Genomic DNA, 13385 nt, shown 5'->3' on the forward strand with positions numbered 1-13385 from the left:
GATCAATCCAATACTCTTAAATCGAAACTGTGATAACCTTTCTGCATTATCTATTATGAAATTTCGAAGGAATGATGTAAGTCTTATTGAATTCTTGTTTTCTGTTTGCAAGGTATTGAATAGAAGCTTGAAATAACTATTGAGATAATAGTCCATTTGTTGTTAGGCAGGTTTTTCAGGATAATATTGTTGTTTTTACAGATTTTTTGTGCTTTGTTGTGCTACAACTCTTTGCATAATGATATGTCTAATTGATTTTAATTTTCTTTTGTTTCGTTATTGAAAATTTGATGTTCTTGAGACTTGTCTGCGATGTTAGTATTTTTTTTTTTTTGTATTTTCCATTTGATGTTGCAAATTTTTTCATTTGGCTGTTTCTCCAAATTCATTATGATAGCTAATATGAAAACAGTATTTTTTAAAAGATCAAATGTTTCAAGTTAGATTTTTATAAGAATAAGAACATTCTGATTCTTAAATATGTCCGATTTTCATTACATATGTTAGTTTTGTGATTTTTTTTTTCAAGTTATTTTTTGCGACAGACTTTTCATCTTTAAGACTTGTGAAAGAATTTTCATCTCTTATTTTTCTTAGTAATTTCTTGTTTAACTATCATCATTTTGTCGATAAGGTAAATCCATTGAAATAAAAACAAAATTTTGGACAAATCTGTCAGAAATAAAAGGGTTTTGGCATTGAAGAGAAGATCCAATTGTTGGTATAAAGTTGATTAATTCTCCAACAACTCTTCTCTTTAATTTATAATGGAATACTAATTATCTCTTCTTTTTCTTCTTTTTTTATATATATTACATGAATTATCTATTTTTTTATTTGATAGATATATAAAATATTTATGGCTGAAATATATATTTAAAAGTAATAATTATTATTTATATGAGTTAAAAAATGGTGCGCATAGGACAATTCATTTTTTTATGGGCCGGGACTGTCTCCCTTTATCCCGTATGTGAATTTATTTAGATAAATCATATTTTTAATGATTTGAAAGAAACTATATAATTGCATATTACTATATAATGTATATAATGTGATAATCAAACAACAATATATATATATATATATATATATATATATATATATATATATAACTTTGGAGAACCATGTTTTTCATGAGGCAAATTCAAACTCTATACTGCATTTCAAATTGTTGACTTATTCACGAAGATTTTGGATTTAAATCGACTTCATGAATAATTGTTTAAGTTGAACTTTAATCTTGTTCATTTTCAAGATGTGTTAAATTTCAGGCCCATTCTACGACTTCTTTACTCCCCATTTTTGAGTTACCTTCATCGATCCCAATGTAAGATAATAAACATGAGATTACCCATTTATGTAGAGTTTTTGTAAAGTTAATTTATTACTAGAGAAAATAAAATGTTATTGTTTAACTCCGACAAGAGTTTAGACTTATAACCACCATTTTTAACAACAATTTAATATAAGCCCTAACTAGGTGAAATCAAAAAAATTAATTTTTATTTAATCACTTTCTATTTCACGCTTTATCTTATCCTAATATCTAAAATCAATGTTAGAATATGTTATGTGCTTTATCTTATCCTAATATCTAAAATCAATGTTAGAATATGTTATGTGTCCCAGTCCATCTAGATGTTGCAGTTCATCTAAAGGTTTCCTTAACTTGACGTTAAGGTAAACCTTTTATTTATATATATATATATATATATATATATATATGATTATGTGTTGTAATATTGTATTATCATATTAATTATATGTAAGTATAAAAATATTTTCGACATGGTATCAGAGACGCTGCAATCAGATTTTGATGTCCTGCAATCCAGTTCAGCTTCGATCATTGACGCACCTGATTTTGATTTCGACTTTTTTATTTTATTTTCGGATCTGATTTGGTTTTATGAATTATCTACTGCTTTCTGATTCACTGAGTAGTCTAAGTTCTTTTCGGATCTTTTGATATACTTTTGATTAGTTATTGGTATTTTTTTCTACCTTGGATTCTTCCTTTATGTCTCTCAATATGGATCGTGTGGTGGCATATGATATTACGGTTATGTTTTTAGGAGACAATTATGATTTGTGTTTCGAATCTATGAATAATTTTTTAATTGATAAGAAGTTGTGGCGATATGTCACTATTGATTTCACTGTACTAGTAAAACATGTTGGATCTTCCTCTACTTCGCGATTACAAAAAAAATTGATGATTATTGTGTGGCTATTGATGATTGGGAGAGTAAAAATCATACTATTATTGCCTGGATTCGAAATATGTCAGCTTGAAATTACAGATAAAGTTTCGGTGAATGGATATCGCCAAGATGGCCATGGATTATGTGAAAGATCGATTCCAGGATACCAAAGGAATGAAACACTATCTGATGTTGATTTGTTACGAGCACTGAAAATGAGCCAAAACAATTCATATACAATTTCTTCTCTACTATCCAGTCACTATGGGATCGCATTGACGAGACCGGCATTAATGAGAAATACTTTAGGGTCATTTAGCTACTAATGAAGCTTAACCCTAAGTACGAGTCTGTTCATGAATCATTACTCCATCGTCATCCACTGAATTCGTTAGACATAGCTATGAAAAAGATCTTTTTTGAGGCTACTCGCCTTGTTATGCTTCGATCTCCTACTACTAATTTGTTATACTTGTTTCATCTTCTTTGCCCGTGTTTACTCGTAAGAATTCTCAGAAAGATGCTCGATCAGATAAGTCTGTTAGATGTCGTCGTTGTCTGAATGCTGATCATGTGTACACTCATTGCCTCAACATTGAATATCTTTATTGCCAATCAAAAAGGTCATGTCCTTCAGAAATGTCCAAAATTGGGTCATACATCTTCCTCCATAGCTACCGCCACAAATGATTTACAGCCGCCTCAGTCCACTATTCCCACCCTTATGGATATTCATAAATTGTTCACTCATGTTTTATCTATCAATCCTTTATTAGCCATCAAATTAGATAATCAACAATGGTTCATACACTATGTTTGTTATAACCATATGACCTCTAAGCATTAATCTGTTGTATTCCTTAAAACCTCTCACCACCTCACCTCTCATTCACACTACAAATGATGCAACTATGCACATCACACATACTAGTCATGCCATTTCACCATCTCTCCAAGATATCAACTACATTACACGTTTAACATTAAACTTTATTTCTGTTGGTTAGTTGGTTGAGCATTGACTTACTGTTACTTTTACGTATTTTGGTGTACAAGTTCATTATTCATAAACGGGCCAGATTCTTGGGACGAGGTGTAAGATGGGTCGCCTGTTTGAGCTTTGTTCCTTTTAGCCTTCTCCTTCCATTTTCCTGTTGTTTCTCCTTCCTCCATTTATAAGTGGTTGAATGGTCTATGAACCATTGTTGATTATCTGATGTGGTGGCTAATGAAGGATTGACAAATGAAACTTGAGTGAGCAGTTTATGAATATCTATAAGGGTAGAAGTAATAGACTGCAAATCATTTGTGACGACGGCTATGAAGGAGGAAGAGTCAGCTAAAGAAGATATATGACCCGGTTTTGGGCATTTCTGAAGGACATGACCATTTTTGCGACAATAACAACACTTAGTGTTGAGGCAATGAGTGTACACATGATCAACATTTGGACAATGACGACATCTAGCAGACTTATCAGATCAAGCATTTTTATGAGTAAACACGGGCAGAGAAAATGAATAGTCATAACAGAATCAGTAGGAGGAGATCGAAGCATAGCAAATGCGAGTAGCCTTAAAAGAGATCTTTTTCATAGCTATGTCTAACAAAGTTAGTGGATGACGATGGAGTAATGATCCACGAACAGACTCGTACTCAGAGTCAAGCATCATCAGTAGCTGAATTACCTTAAAGTGTTTGTCATTAATGTTGATCTCGTCAATGTGATCCATAGTGACTGGATAGTAGAGAAGAAATCTTATATGGATTGTTCTAACTCATGTTTCAGTGCATGTAACAAACTCAACAACAAATAGTGTTGCAATTACTCTGGTAGCCTGGAATCGATCTTTCAGATAATTCCAGGCCATCTTGGCGGTATCCATTCACCGAAGATGGATTTGGATATTTCTAGATAACATATTTTGAATCCATGTAAGAATAGTATAATCTTTACTATCCCAGTCATCAATAGCCACACAATAATCGTCAATTTCTTTTGTAGTCGGTGATGTAAAGGAAGATCCAACAGGTTTTACTGGTATAATGAAGTCACCAGTGACATATCGCCACACTTCTTACCAATTAAAAAATATTCGGATCACAAATCATAATTGTCTCCTGAAAACATAACTGTAATACCATATGTCTTCACACGATCCATATTGAAATACATAAAGAAATAATTCAAGGCAGAAAAAAAAGATTAATAACCCGCCAAAAAATATATCAAAAGATTTAGTAAAGAACTCAGACGGCTCAGCGAATTAGAAAATAATAGACAATTCAGTAATCATATCCGAAAATAAAAAAATAGTCGAAATCAAAATCTGACCGCACAGTTGCGTCGATGATCGAAGTTAAACTGGATTGCGACGGATGACAGCAAAATCTGATGGCAGCGGCTCTGATACCATGTTAAAAATATTTATATATTTATATATAATTGATATGATAATAAATTACAATATACACTGGTGAAAAAGGAGTCAAAACCGAGAGTAAAAACTCTCGGTTTTGACCCTATAACTTTCGGTATAGACACATTACCGAAGGTTTTGGTTACTCTCACCATCCATCGGTATTGACTCTCTCGTAAAAAACAATTGGGCATTTACCGAGAAATATCGTAGAGTTTTCGGTTTAGATACCCTAGAGTAAAACCGAAAGGTAATTGAAAAACTTTCGGTTTTTCTCTTTGTGGAAAAACCGAGAGTTTTCTAATAACTCTCGGTTTTCTAAAAATGGAGAAAACCGAGAGTTATTAGAAAACTCTCAGGTTTCTCCATTTGAAGAAAACCGAGAGTAATATTGAAAACTCTCGGTTTTCTCCATTTGATGAAAACCGAGAGTTATTTGTAAAACCCTCGTTTTTTCCACAAATGGAAAAACCGAAAGTTTTCATATAACTCTCAGTTTTCCTCTTTGGGTAAAAACCGAGGGTTTGTCATATAACTCTCAGTTTTCTCTTTGAGTAAAAACCGAGAGTTTTCTAATATCTCTCAGTTTTTTCATTTGAAGAAAAACCTAGAGATTTCAATATCACTTTCGGTTTTTTCCCGTAATTTTTTTAAAAATTTCAGATTATTTTGCTCGCAACCAAAACCTTGCAACCAAAACCTGTTCAGCCAAACCAAACAATCAATGATAAAAGAAATGCCACATACATTAAACGATCACATTAATTGATCATTATCATTACAAAATTCGAAACCAAACTAATAATCCGAAAAATCAGTTATAAATTCAAATTTACACAACTACTAATTAAAACATGTTTTGAATCGAAACAACCTTAGCTTGTGGGGGGAGGAGGTGATTGTTGCCTCATATACAATTCGATTCTCTCCATTCTTGCGTTCATCTCTAACTTCTCCCTCTCCATTCTTGTCACAATTTCTTCCTTTTCCGCTTCCATTCTTCGCCTTCTTTCTTCATCCCTCTTCTCCAGTTCCTCCAGCTTGAGCTTCATTTTTTAAATTTATATTTAACTTCTATATATCTCTCTATATATAATTGGTAAGATGTTAGAAATAATATATATATATATAAGGTTTATCTTAGCACATCAAGTTATGGCAACATCTAAATGAGTTGCAACCTATAGATGGGCTAAGCCACATAATATATCTATATATATATAATGATGCTTAATTTTTAAAGTGTCCGGATTGCCGGGTCGAGAGCTGTGGTTAATTTGGATACTTGGGTCGGAGTGTGGGTTGACCCGCCTTTAAATTTAAAACGGTTAAAAATAAAATTAAAAATACTAGAGGTATGTTTCGAACTTGCAACCTAACAAAACAAGTACAACTCTTTAACCAACTAGGCTACTAAGACTTTATATTTTAAATTCAACACCAAATTTGATAAACGCGGGACGTTTTAATATTAATATAAGTTCAACTTTTTAACTAACTAATATATAATGATGTTGAGTAAATTGATACTTTGGTCGGATTGTGGGTTGATCCACCCATAAATTTAAAACGGTTAAAAATAAAATTAAAAATGTTATCCGTAATTTTTTCACGATTTTTTATATTATTACTCGTGCAAATGCACGGGCTAAATTCTAGTATATATAATGATACTTAATTTTAAGAGTGTCTGGATTGCCGGATCGAGAGTTGTGGTTAATTTGAATATATTTGTAAAAGTAAATGGATATTTGAGTCAGATTTTGGGTTGACCTGCCCATAAACTTATAACGGTTAAAAATAAAATTAAAAATGATGTATGTATGTTTCGAACTTGCAACCTAACAAAACAACACGTATAACTCTTTAACCAACTATGCTAATAAGACTTTATATTTAAAATTTAACACTAAATTTGATGAACGCGGAACATTTTAACAATAAAAGTTCAACTTTGTAACTAACTAATCTCTCTCTATATATAATGATGTTTAATTTTAAAAGTGTCTGGATTGTCGGGTCGACCCATAAACTTAAAACGATTAAAAATAATATTAAAAATGTTGTAGATATGTTTTAAACTTGCAACTTAACAAAACAAGTAGAACCCTTTAACCAACTAGACTAATAATATTTTATATTTTAAATTCAACACCAAATTTGATAAATGTGGGACATAGATACTTAGGTCATATTTTGAGTTGACCCGCCCATAAATTTAAAACGGTTAAAAATAAAATTAAAAATACTATATGTATGTTTTGAACTTGCAACATAACAAAACAAATACAACCATTTAACCAACTAGGCTAATAAGACTTTATATTTTAAATTTAACACCACATTTGATGAATGCGAGACATTTTAACAATATAAGTTCAACTTTTTAACTAACTAATATATATATATATATATATAATGATGCTTAATTTTAAAAGTATCCGAATTGACAGGTCGAGAGTTGTGGTTCATTTGAATATATATGTGAGAGTAAATGGATACTTGGGTCGGATTTTGAGTTGACCCGCCCATAAACTTAAAACGGTTAAAAATAATATTCAAAATGCTATATGTATGTTTCAAACTTGCAACCTAACAAAAATAAATACAACTCTTTAACCAACTAGGCTAATAAGACTTTATATTTTAAATTCAACAACAAATTTGATGAACGCGGGACATTTTAACAATATAAGTTCAACTTTTTAACTAACTAATATATATATATATATATAATGATGCTTAATTTTAAAAGTATTCGGATTGTCGGGTCGAAAACTGTGATTAATTTGGATATATATGTGAGAGTAAATGGATACTTGGGTCGGATTTTGGGTTGACCCGCCCAAAAAATTAAAACGGTTAAAAATAATATTAAAAATGTTATATGTATGTTTCGAATTTGCAACATATCAAAACAAGTACAACTCTTTAACTAAGTGTGATTGGGATGTGGTTTGCCGAAAAATAATATGCTCGTATCAATTGAAAGTGGTTAAAAAATATGAATCAAATATTTGATTGACGAAAGTGTGAAGTCACGATGTTAAATATTAAAAATGTGAATCAAATATTTAATTGGTCAAAGTGAAAGTGTAAGATTACAAGATAAGAGATTTATTCGAAAAAAAATATGTGATGAGATATGTGATAAGATAAATTGTTTTATCGAAATTAATAAAATGTGGAATGAGAGTGTTCTATTTTTTATTTTAATATATTATTCGTGACTTGTCAAGAATTTTAAATATTAAATACATATTATTATTATTTTTTATTTATATTTATTTTATTTATATTTTATTCATATGTGTACTAATTTTTCTACTATATTTTAACCATCCAAAATTAATTTTAGAGCTCGGTTTGGAGTTTTTATAAAAATCTAGAGGGAGAAAAAAATAATGATTGGTTATGATTTTGATGAGGTGATGATTATTTTTGGTAAAAAAAACTTAAAAGGTATTGATATATATAAATAAAATAAAAAATAATAATTTAAAATGGAGGATATTTTAGTATTTTGGTTAATAATTTGAATGATGTGATGGATATAAAGGAATGAAGTGATATTTGATTTTGTATGAGTTTTTAAAAAACTCATAACTAACCACCAGGCCTTATTCATATTCATGAAAGTCTCTTTCTGATTCCAACACATAATTGTACACATTTTCTCATACTTCTATCATTTGATTAAGAAAAAAATATTATAGCACAACGAGCCACAAAACATAAAAACAAAGACTAATCATTGTCGACATTTACTAGCTCATACACAATCTTATAGTAAAAAGACAGTATATTAATATATATATATATATATATCCTAAGGTTTCGTACAAACCATCAACAAGACTTCCCTTAAAAGGAAAAACAACCCTAAAACTTATATCCAAAACATTAAGAATCAGACTAGAATGGCCATGCTAAATCTAAATAATTTAAATCAAATGTTTCTGAATAAAATTATTAAGAAAATTCTGGTGACAAGCAAAGCCTTGGAAAAGAGATATCTGTGAATTTAATTCTCTAAGCTATGCTCATCACGTGCATGACATGTGCCAAACACGATGACACTACAAACTAAAGTTTTATCTTATTTTATTATTTTGTACTTTAATTTTTATATCAAATCAAGCTTTAATTAGGCATGTCATGTTGCATACTTAATTAGGCTTTTATTAGAACAAATTAAATCTATAGAATAAAATAGTAGAATAAAATAGTAATCTCACCCTCATAAAGATTCTTGAGTTTTTTTTTTTTCAAACATAGTAAACTATAGAAACAAAATCACATTTAAATATATTTGAATGAAGTAGATTACCTTTAACTTTTAAAATCGTCACCTCCTTGATATCAATACAATTCGAAGGGAAGAAAACTAACTCCATAACTTTTGTAAACCGCCTCCATAATTTGAATGTAAACGGACAACCACCAAATAAATGATTTATCGTCTCTTCATTGCCATCACAAAGTACGCATTTAAAGTCTGGAATATCCATAAAACGCTTAAGACGATCCCTAGTTGAAATATTCTTCCTGAACAGCAACCACAGCACAAATTGCTGCTTCGAAATGATTTTGGAAGACCATACAATATTAGACCAACCTACATCATTCCCCTCTCTTGAATAAGAATTGATTCGAAGTAAAGTTCGAACCTTTGACCTTTTAAAAACAATTAAAAAAAACAAAGACAATACATCACAGGCATAAACAAAATTAACCTTCACAAATATCTTTTTTTTATGAGCTCCCAACTTACCTCATAATTTTTTTAAAAACTACCCGACGATAGATTCAATCAAGGCCCAATAAATTTATCTATGATTAACCATTCAAATTGAAAAACATTCAATTACTTGGATATAGGATTTTCATATAATAAAAATCAATATATTATAATCTAATAAAAAAAATCTATTTAAATAATTGCACTCAAAATATATTTTGTATACTTAAATTTGTTTAATTAATTATAAATTTGTTTAATTAATTAATTTATAACAAATATGTTAAAATTTAAATTATTGGAGTAATAAAATGTAGTATTTTGAAATTAAATTATTTAACTAATATGGTCAAATATAGGTCCTTATTAGGTATTCAACCTAACCGAATGCCTAACTTTTCGAGCGCGTTCCACATATATTTAATTCGAGTTTAAAATTATCGAATTAAATCCAATTTGAACATGTTCAATAATATTTCCCGCCAAACTCAAACCCAAAATATTTTGTTCTTATACCTCGTTCTACTAATTTTATTTAATATTTATATATTTTTTATTATATTACACATTATATATTATTTCAAGCTATGCTTCGATATTGTTCAAACAATTGAAACTCGAGTTCGAACTTTACTTCGAATCAATTTTTATTAAATTTTCGAACTTCAAATCAAATTTAGATAGAAGTTCATATTTTTCTTGCTCGAATATGAATTTTTGTTCTATTATTCGATTTGTATGGATCCATATTCATTACATACTAGAATCGAATTTAAATTTATTTAGCTTATTCATAACCGCTTTATTTATAATTAATCATTCTAATAAAATTAGGTGGAGATCTTGCTTTCTTTGATATCTTCTTCTAGGTTTGACACATGTCCATCTTTCTTTCTTTCTTTGATGCTTTCTAATTTTTTTTTACTTAAATTTTCTGGGTTTATCTTTCTTCTGTATCCAAAAGATTTCAAAAAGATGAAATCCTAAAGGGATCAATCTTGACCTTATTTCTACTTTCTTGATTTTTCTTTGTTACAGTGTAGTACCCTTCTTTGCTTCCGTTCCTGCTGATGAAGATGATTAGGTATGTCTTTTTTACTTGTCCCATTTCAGATTTAATTCCTGGGTATTAAGTATGAATGCTTCTTGTTGATAATGAAAGAAAAAGACAGAGAATTCGAGAGGTTGAGATTGTTTACCTCAGATCCAGGCAACTCGAGCTGTCTGTGAAAAAGGGTTTTAATCTTTTAAGGGTTTTCTTGTGATTCTTGAGATTTTCGTTGCCTTTTACACAAACAGAGTTTCTATTTCTTATATATTGAAGATCTCTGTTTTAATTGATTGATGAAGAAAAACCCAATTCAATAAGTGAAGTCAAATTGACGTTGGAACTGATATGCCTGTTCTTTTCTAAGTATGTTGAAATTCCTTATTTGTTCCAGTTGCATTTGAGTGTTGGATTGAAGAATTTGATCAATTGGAGAAGAAAGAGAGATGATAGGGTGTGTTCTTATAAAGGGGTTGGAGTATAAATTCTACCATTTTTTATTGTTTAGATAGAGCTTTTAAAGGAGGAGATGTGTCGGATGCTGTTTAGTTGTGACTATTCGAGTTTGGGTTTGGATTCATAGATTTCAGTAAGATGAAAATAGAGCCAACAATGGCAGATGATGTGAGTTCTGTTTCTGATCTTGATTCGGAAAAAGAAACTGTTACTTTAGATATGTTAACGAATCAGGAGAATTGGAAACGCGAGAAAGAAGAAGATGAACAAGAAGAAGACAATCTTTCGGTGGAAGGTGATCAGATTCTTGACAGTTCGTGTTCTCATTCGGTTGTGAGCGATACTAGCAGCCTTTGTGGGGACGATTTCTTGTCTTTCGACGTAGGGGAGGCGACGAATTCAATAGAATTCGAGAAAACTGTGGTGAAGCCAAGAAGTGATGAGAATGTTGATTCAGTGAGAATAAAAGAAACAGTTATTGTGTCGGGTAAAAGTGTTTTCGAAGTTGATTACGTTCCCCTTTGGGGATTTACTTCGATATGTGGAAGGCGGCCTGAAATGGAGGACGCATTTGCGACCTTGCCTCGATTTTTAAAGATTCCGATTGAAATGCTTACTTGCGACAGTAATATCATCGCGAACAATTGTTTGAGTCATTTAACCGGTCATCTATTCGGCGTTTATGATGGCCATGGTGGTTTTCAAGTAACCGTCTCATCTTTTCTATTTGAAAACAATAGTCGTTTTGTTTGTTTTCGTTTTTTGAAAATGTGTGGAATTTTTGTAGGTTGCGAACTATTGCCGGGAACGTCTTCATAATGTGTTGGCGGAGGAGTTGGAAAACGCGATTTCAGGATCGGGAAATGCGAATTGTCAAGAGAAATGGAGAAAAGCGTTTAGGGATTGTTTTGTTAAGGTTGATTCCGAGGTTGGAGGTAGCGATGGTGGTGAGCCCCTTGCTTCTGAAACTGTCGGTTCTACGGCGGTTGTGGCTGTTGTTTGTTCGTCCCATATTATAGTGGCGAATTGCGGCGATTCGAGGGCTGTTCTTTGTCGGGGAAAAGAACCAGTGGCTTTGTCAGACGATCATAAAGTATGTATGAATCAAACCGCCGTTTGTTGTTTTGTTTGTTTTTATGTATTCAAGACTCTTTATTGTTGTTGGCGTGTTCTTTTGTTTGATTAGCCGAATCGTGAAGATGAATATGCGAGGATTGAAGCCGCCGGTGGGAAGGTCATACAATGGAATGGGCACAGAGTTTTCGGAGTTCTAGCTATGTCAAGATCTATCGGTAATGAGCTCTTTCTTTAATATATTTGTGCCCTAATATCTCAAAACCCAAAGTTTTCTTTTTGAATTTGGGTAGTATCAAATAACCTTGTTCAATATTAGATTATTGTAAATTGGGTAAAAATATATTAGAGGTATAAATTTGTTGTGTTGGTATACATTTATGGATGATTTAATGATCTAGTTGATGAGATTTGAATGTTGAGATTTGAGTCTAAACACAAATAACCCTAAACCGGACAAGGAGATGGATTGTTTTAAAATAATCTTGTTCGGTGTAGGTTAACCAATGATTGACGGCCTTAAAATTGCCTTTTATGCGTAAAAGTAAAATAAATAAACTGTTTTGGTTTTGTAGGTGATAGATACTTGAAACCTTGGATAATTCCTGACCCTGAAGTGATGTTTATTCCTCGAACGAAAGACGACGAGTGTCTCATACTCGCCAGCGACGGTCTATGGGACGTGATTACAAACGAGGAAGTGGTTGATCTCGCTAGAAAAAGAATACTAGTATGGCACAAAAAGAATGGAACGACGATCCCTTCTGAAAGAGGAGAAGGAATAGATCCCGCTTCACAAGCAGCAGCCGAGTATCTATGTAATCGTGCCCTTCAAAAGGGTAGTAAAGACAATATCACAGTCATAGTTGTCGACTTAAAATCCCAAAGAAAATTCAAGAGCAAAACATAACTAGAGATGAGGGATTTCGCTATTCTTTAGAAAAAGAAAAAAAAAACTTGTGAATTTTCGGTTATATACAGTTGTAGTTGTAGCCATTGTGGCTGTGAATATTAGCTCTATTAAAATTAGTAAAATTTGACAACTTATATAGATTGTATTTGTTCATCTTATCTCCTCCGAGTTGCGAGAGTTTTGCGATTTCGCATTTGCTGCCTTTTTTTTCCCAAAAATGTCTAGAAATACAATCTTGAATAAACGAAAACTCAATTCTTTAGATTTTTTCATCGGGTTTTGTTTCTTATTGAATTTGTGCTTGAAAAGTTTATTTTAGGCTGGTTTCTTGTCCATTCTTTTAAGCCACTCACTCTTCACTATAAATATATCACATTTGTAGTTTCTTAGTATTAAAAAGATGTCTAAAGATTCAAAACACACATATTTGAAAACACTTATAATTGTTTTAATGTTTTTTTTTGTAGAGGGGCTGGCTAAAGGGGAAATTTGATTAAATAACCTCAAAGATGAGGTTATTTGATCG

General features: G+C 31.2%; 1 protein-coding gene across 2 annotated transcripts; it reads left to right on the top strand.

Annotated features, from left to right (window-relative positions):
• The first annotated feature begins 10221 nt into the window (after window positions 1-10221).
• Window positions 10222-13123, top strand: LOC124923897 (probable protein phosphatase 2C 6). Of its 2 annotated transcripts, XM_047463893.1 has the most exons (6): window positions 10222-10237; window positions 10407-10452; window positions 10811-11577; window positions 11660-11965; window positions 12059-12164; window positions 12522-13123. In XM_047463893.1, exons 3-6 carry the CDS (start codon window positions 11011-11013, stop codon window positions 12854-12856), a joined length of 1314 nt encoding a protein of 437 aa, XP_047319849.1. In that variant the 5' UTR covers window positions 10222-10237; window positions 10407-10452; window positions 10811-11010; the 3' UTR covers window positions 12857-13123. The 2 variants fall into 2 exon arrangements, with proteins under 2 accessions (XP_047319849.1, XP_047319848.1); XM_047463892.1 differs by lacking the exon at window positions 10222-10237 and having other exon boundaries at window positions 10282-10452.
• Window positions 13124-13385: the final 262 nt, after the last annotated feature.

The sequence above is a fragment of the Impatiens glandulifera genome, chromosome 2 (genome assembly GCF_907164915.1).
Source record: "Impatiens glandulifera chromosome 2, dImpGla2.1, whole genome shotgun sequence".
NCBI lineage: Eukaryota > Viridiplantae > Streptophyta > Magnoliopsida > Ericales > Balsaminaceae > Impatiens > Impatiens glandulifera.

What these genes read in the sequence shown, in the direction of transcription:
- LOC124923897 (XM_047463893.1), top strand. Translation starts at nt 11,011, where the DNA reads ATGAAAATAGAGCCAACAATGGCAGATGATGTGAGTTCTGTTTCTGAT. An exon ending in ATGGCCATGGTGGTTTTCAA is followed by an intron (nt 11,578 to 11,659) that starts GTAACCGTCTCA and finishes GAATTTTTGTAG; the next exon opens with GTTGCGAACTATTGCCGGGA. An exon ending in CTTTGTCAGACGATCATAAA is followed by an intron (nt 11,966 to 12,058) that starts GTATGTATGAAT and finishes TTGTTTGATTAG; the next exon opens with CCGAATCGTGAAGATGAATA.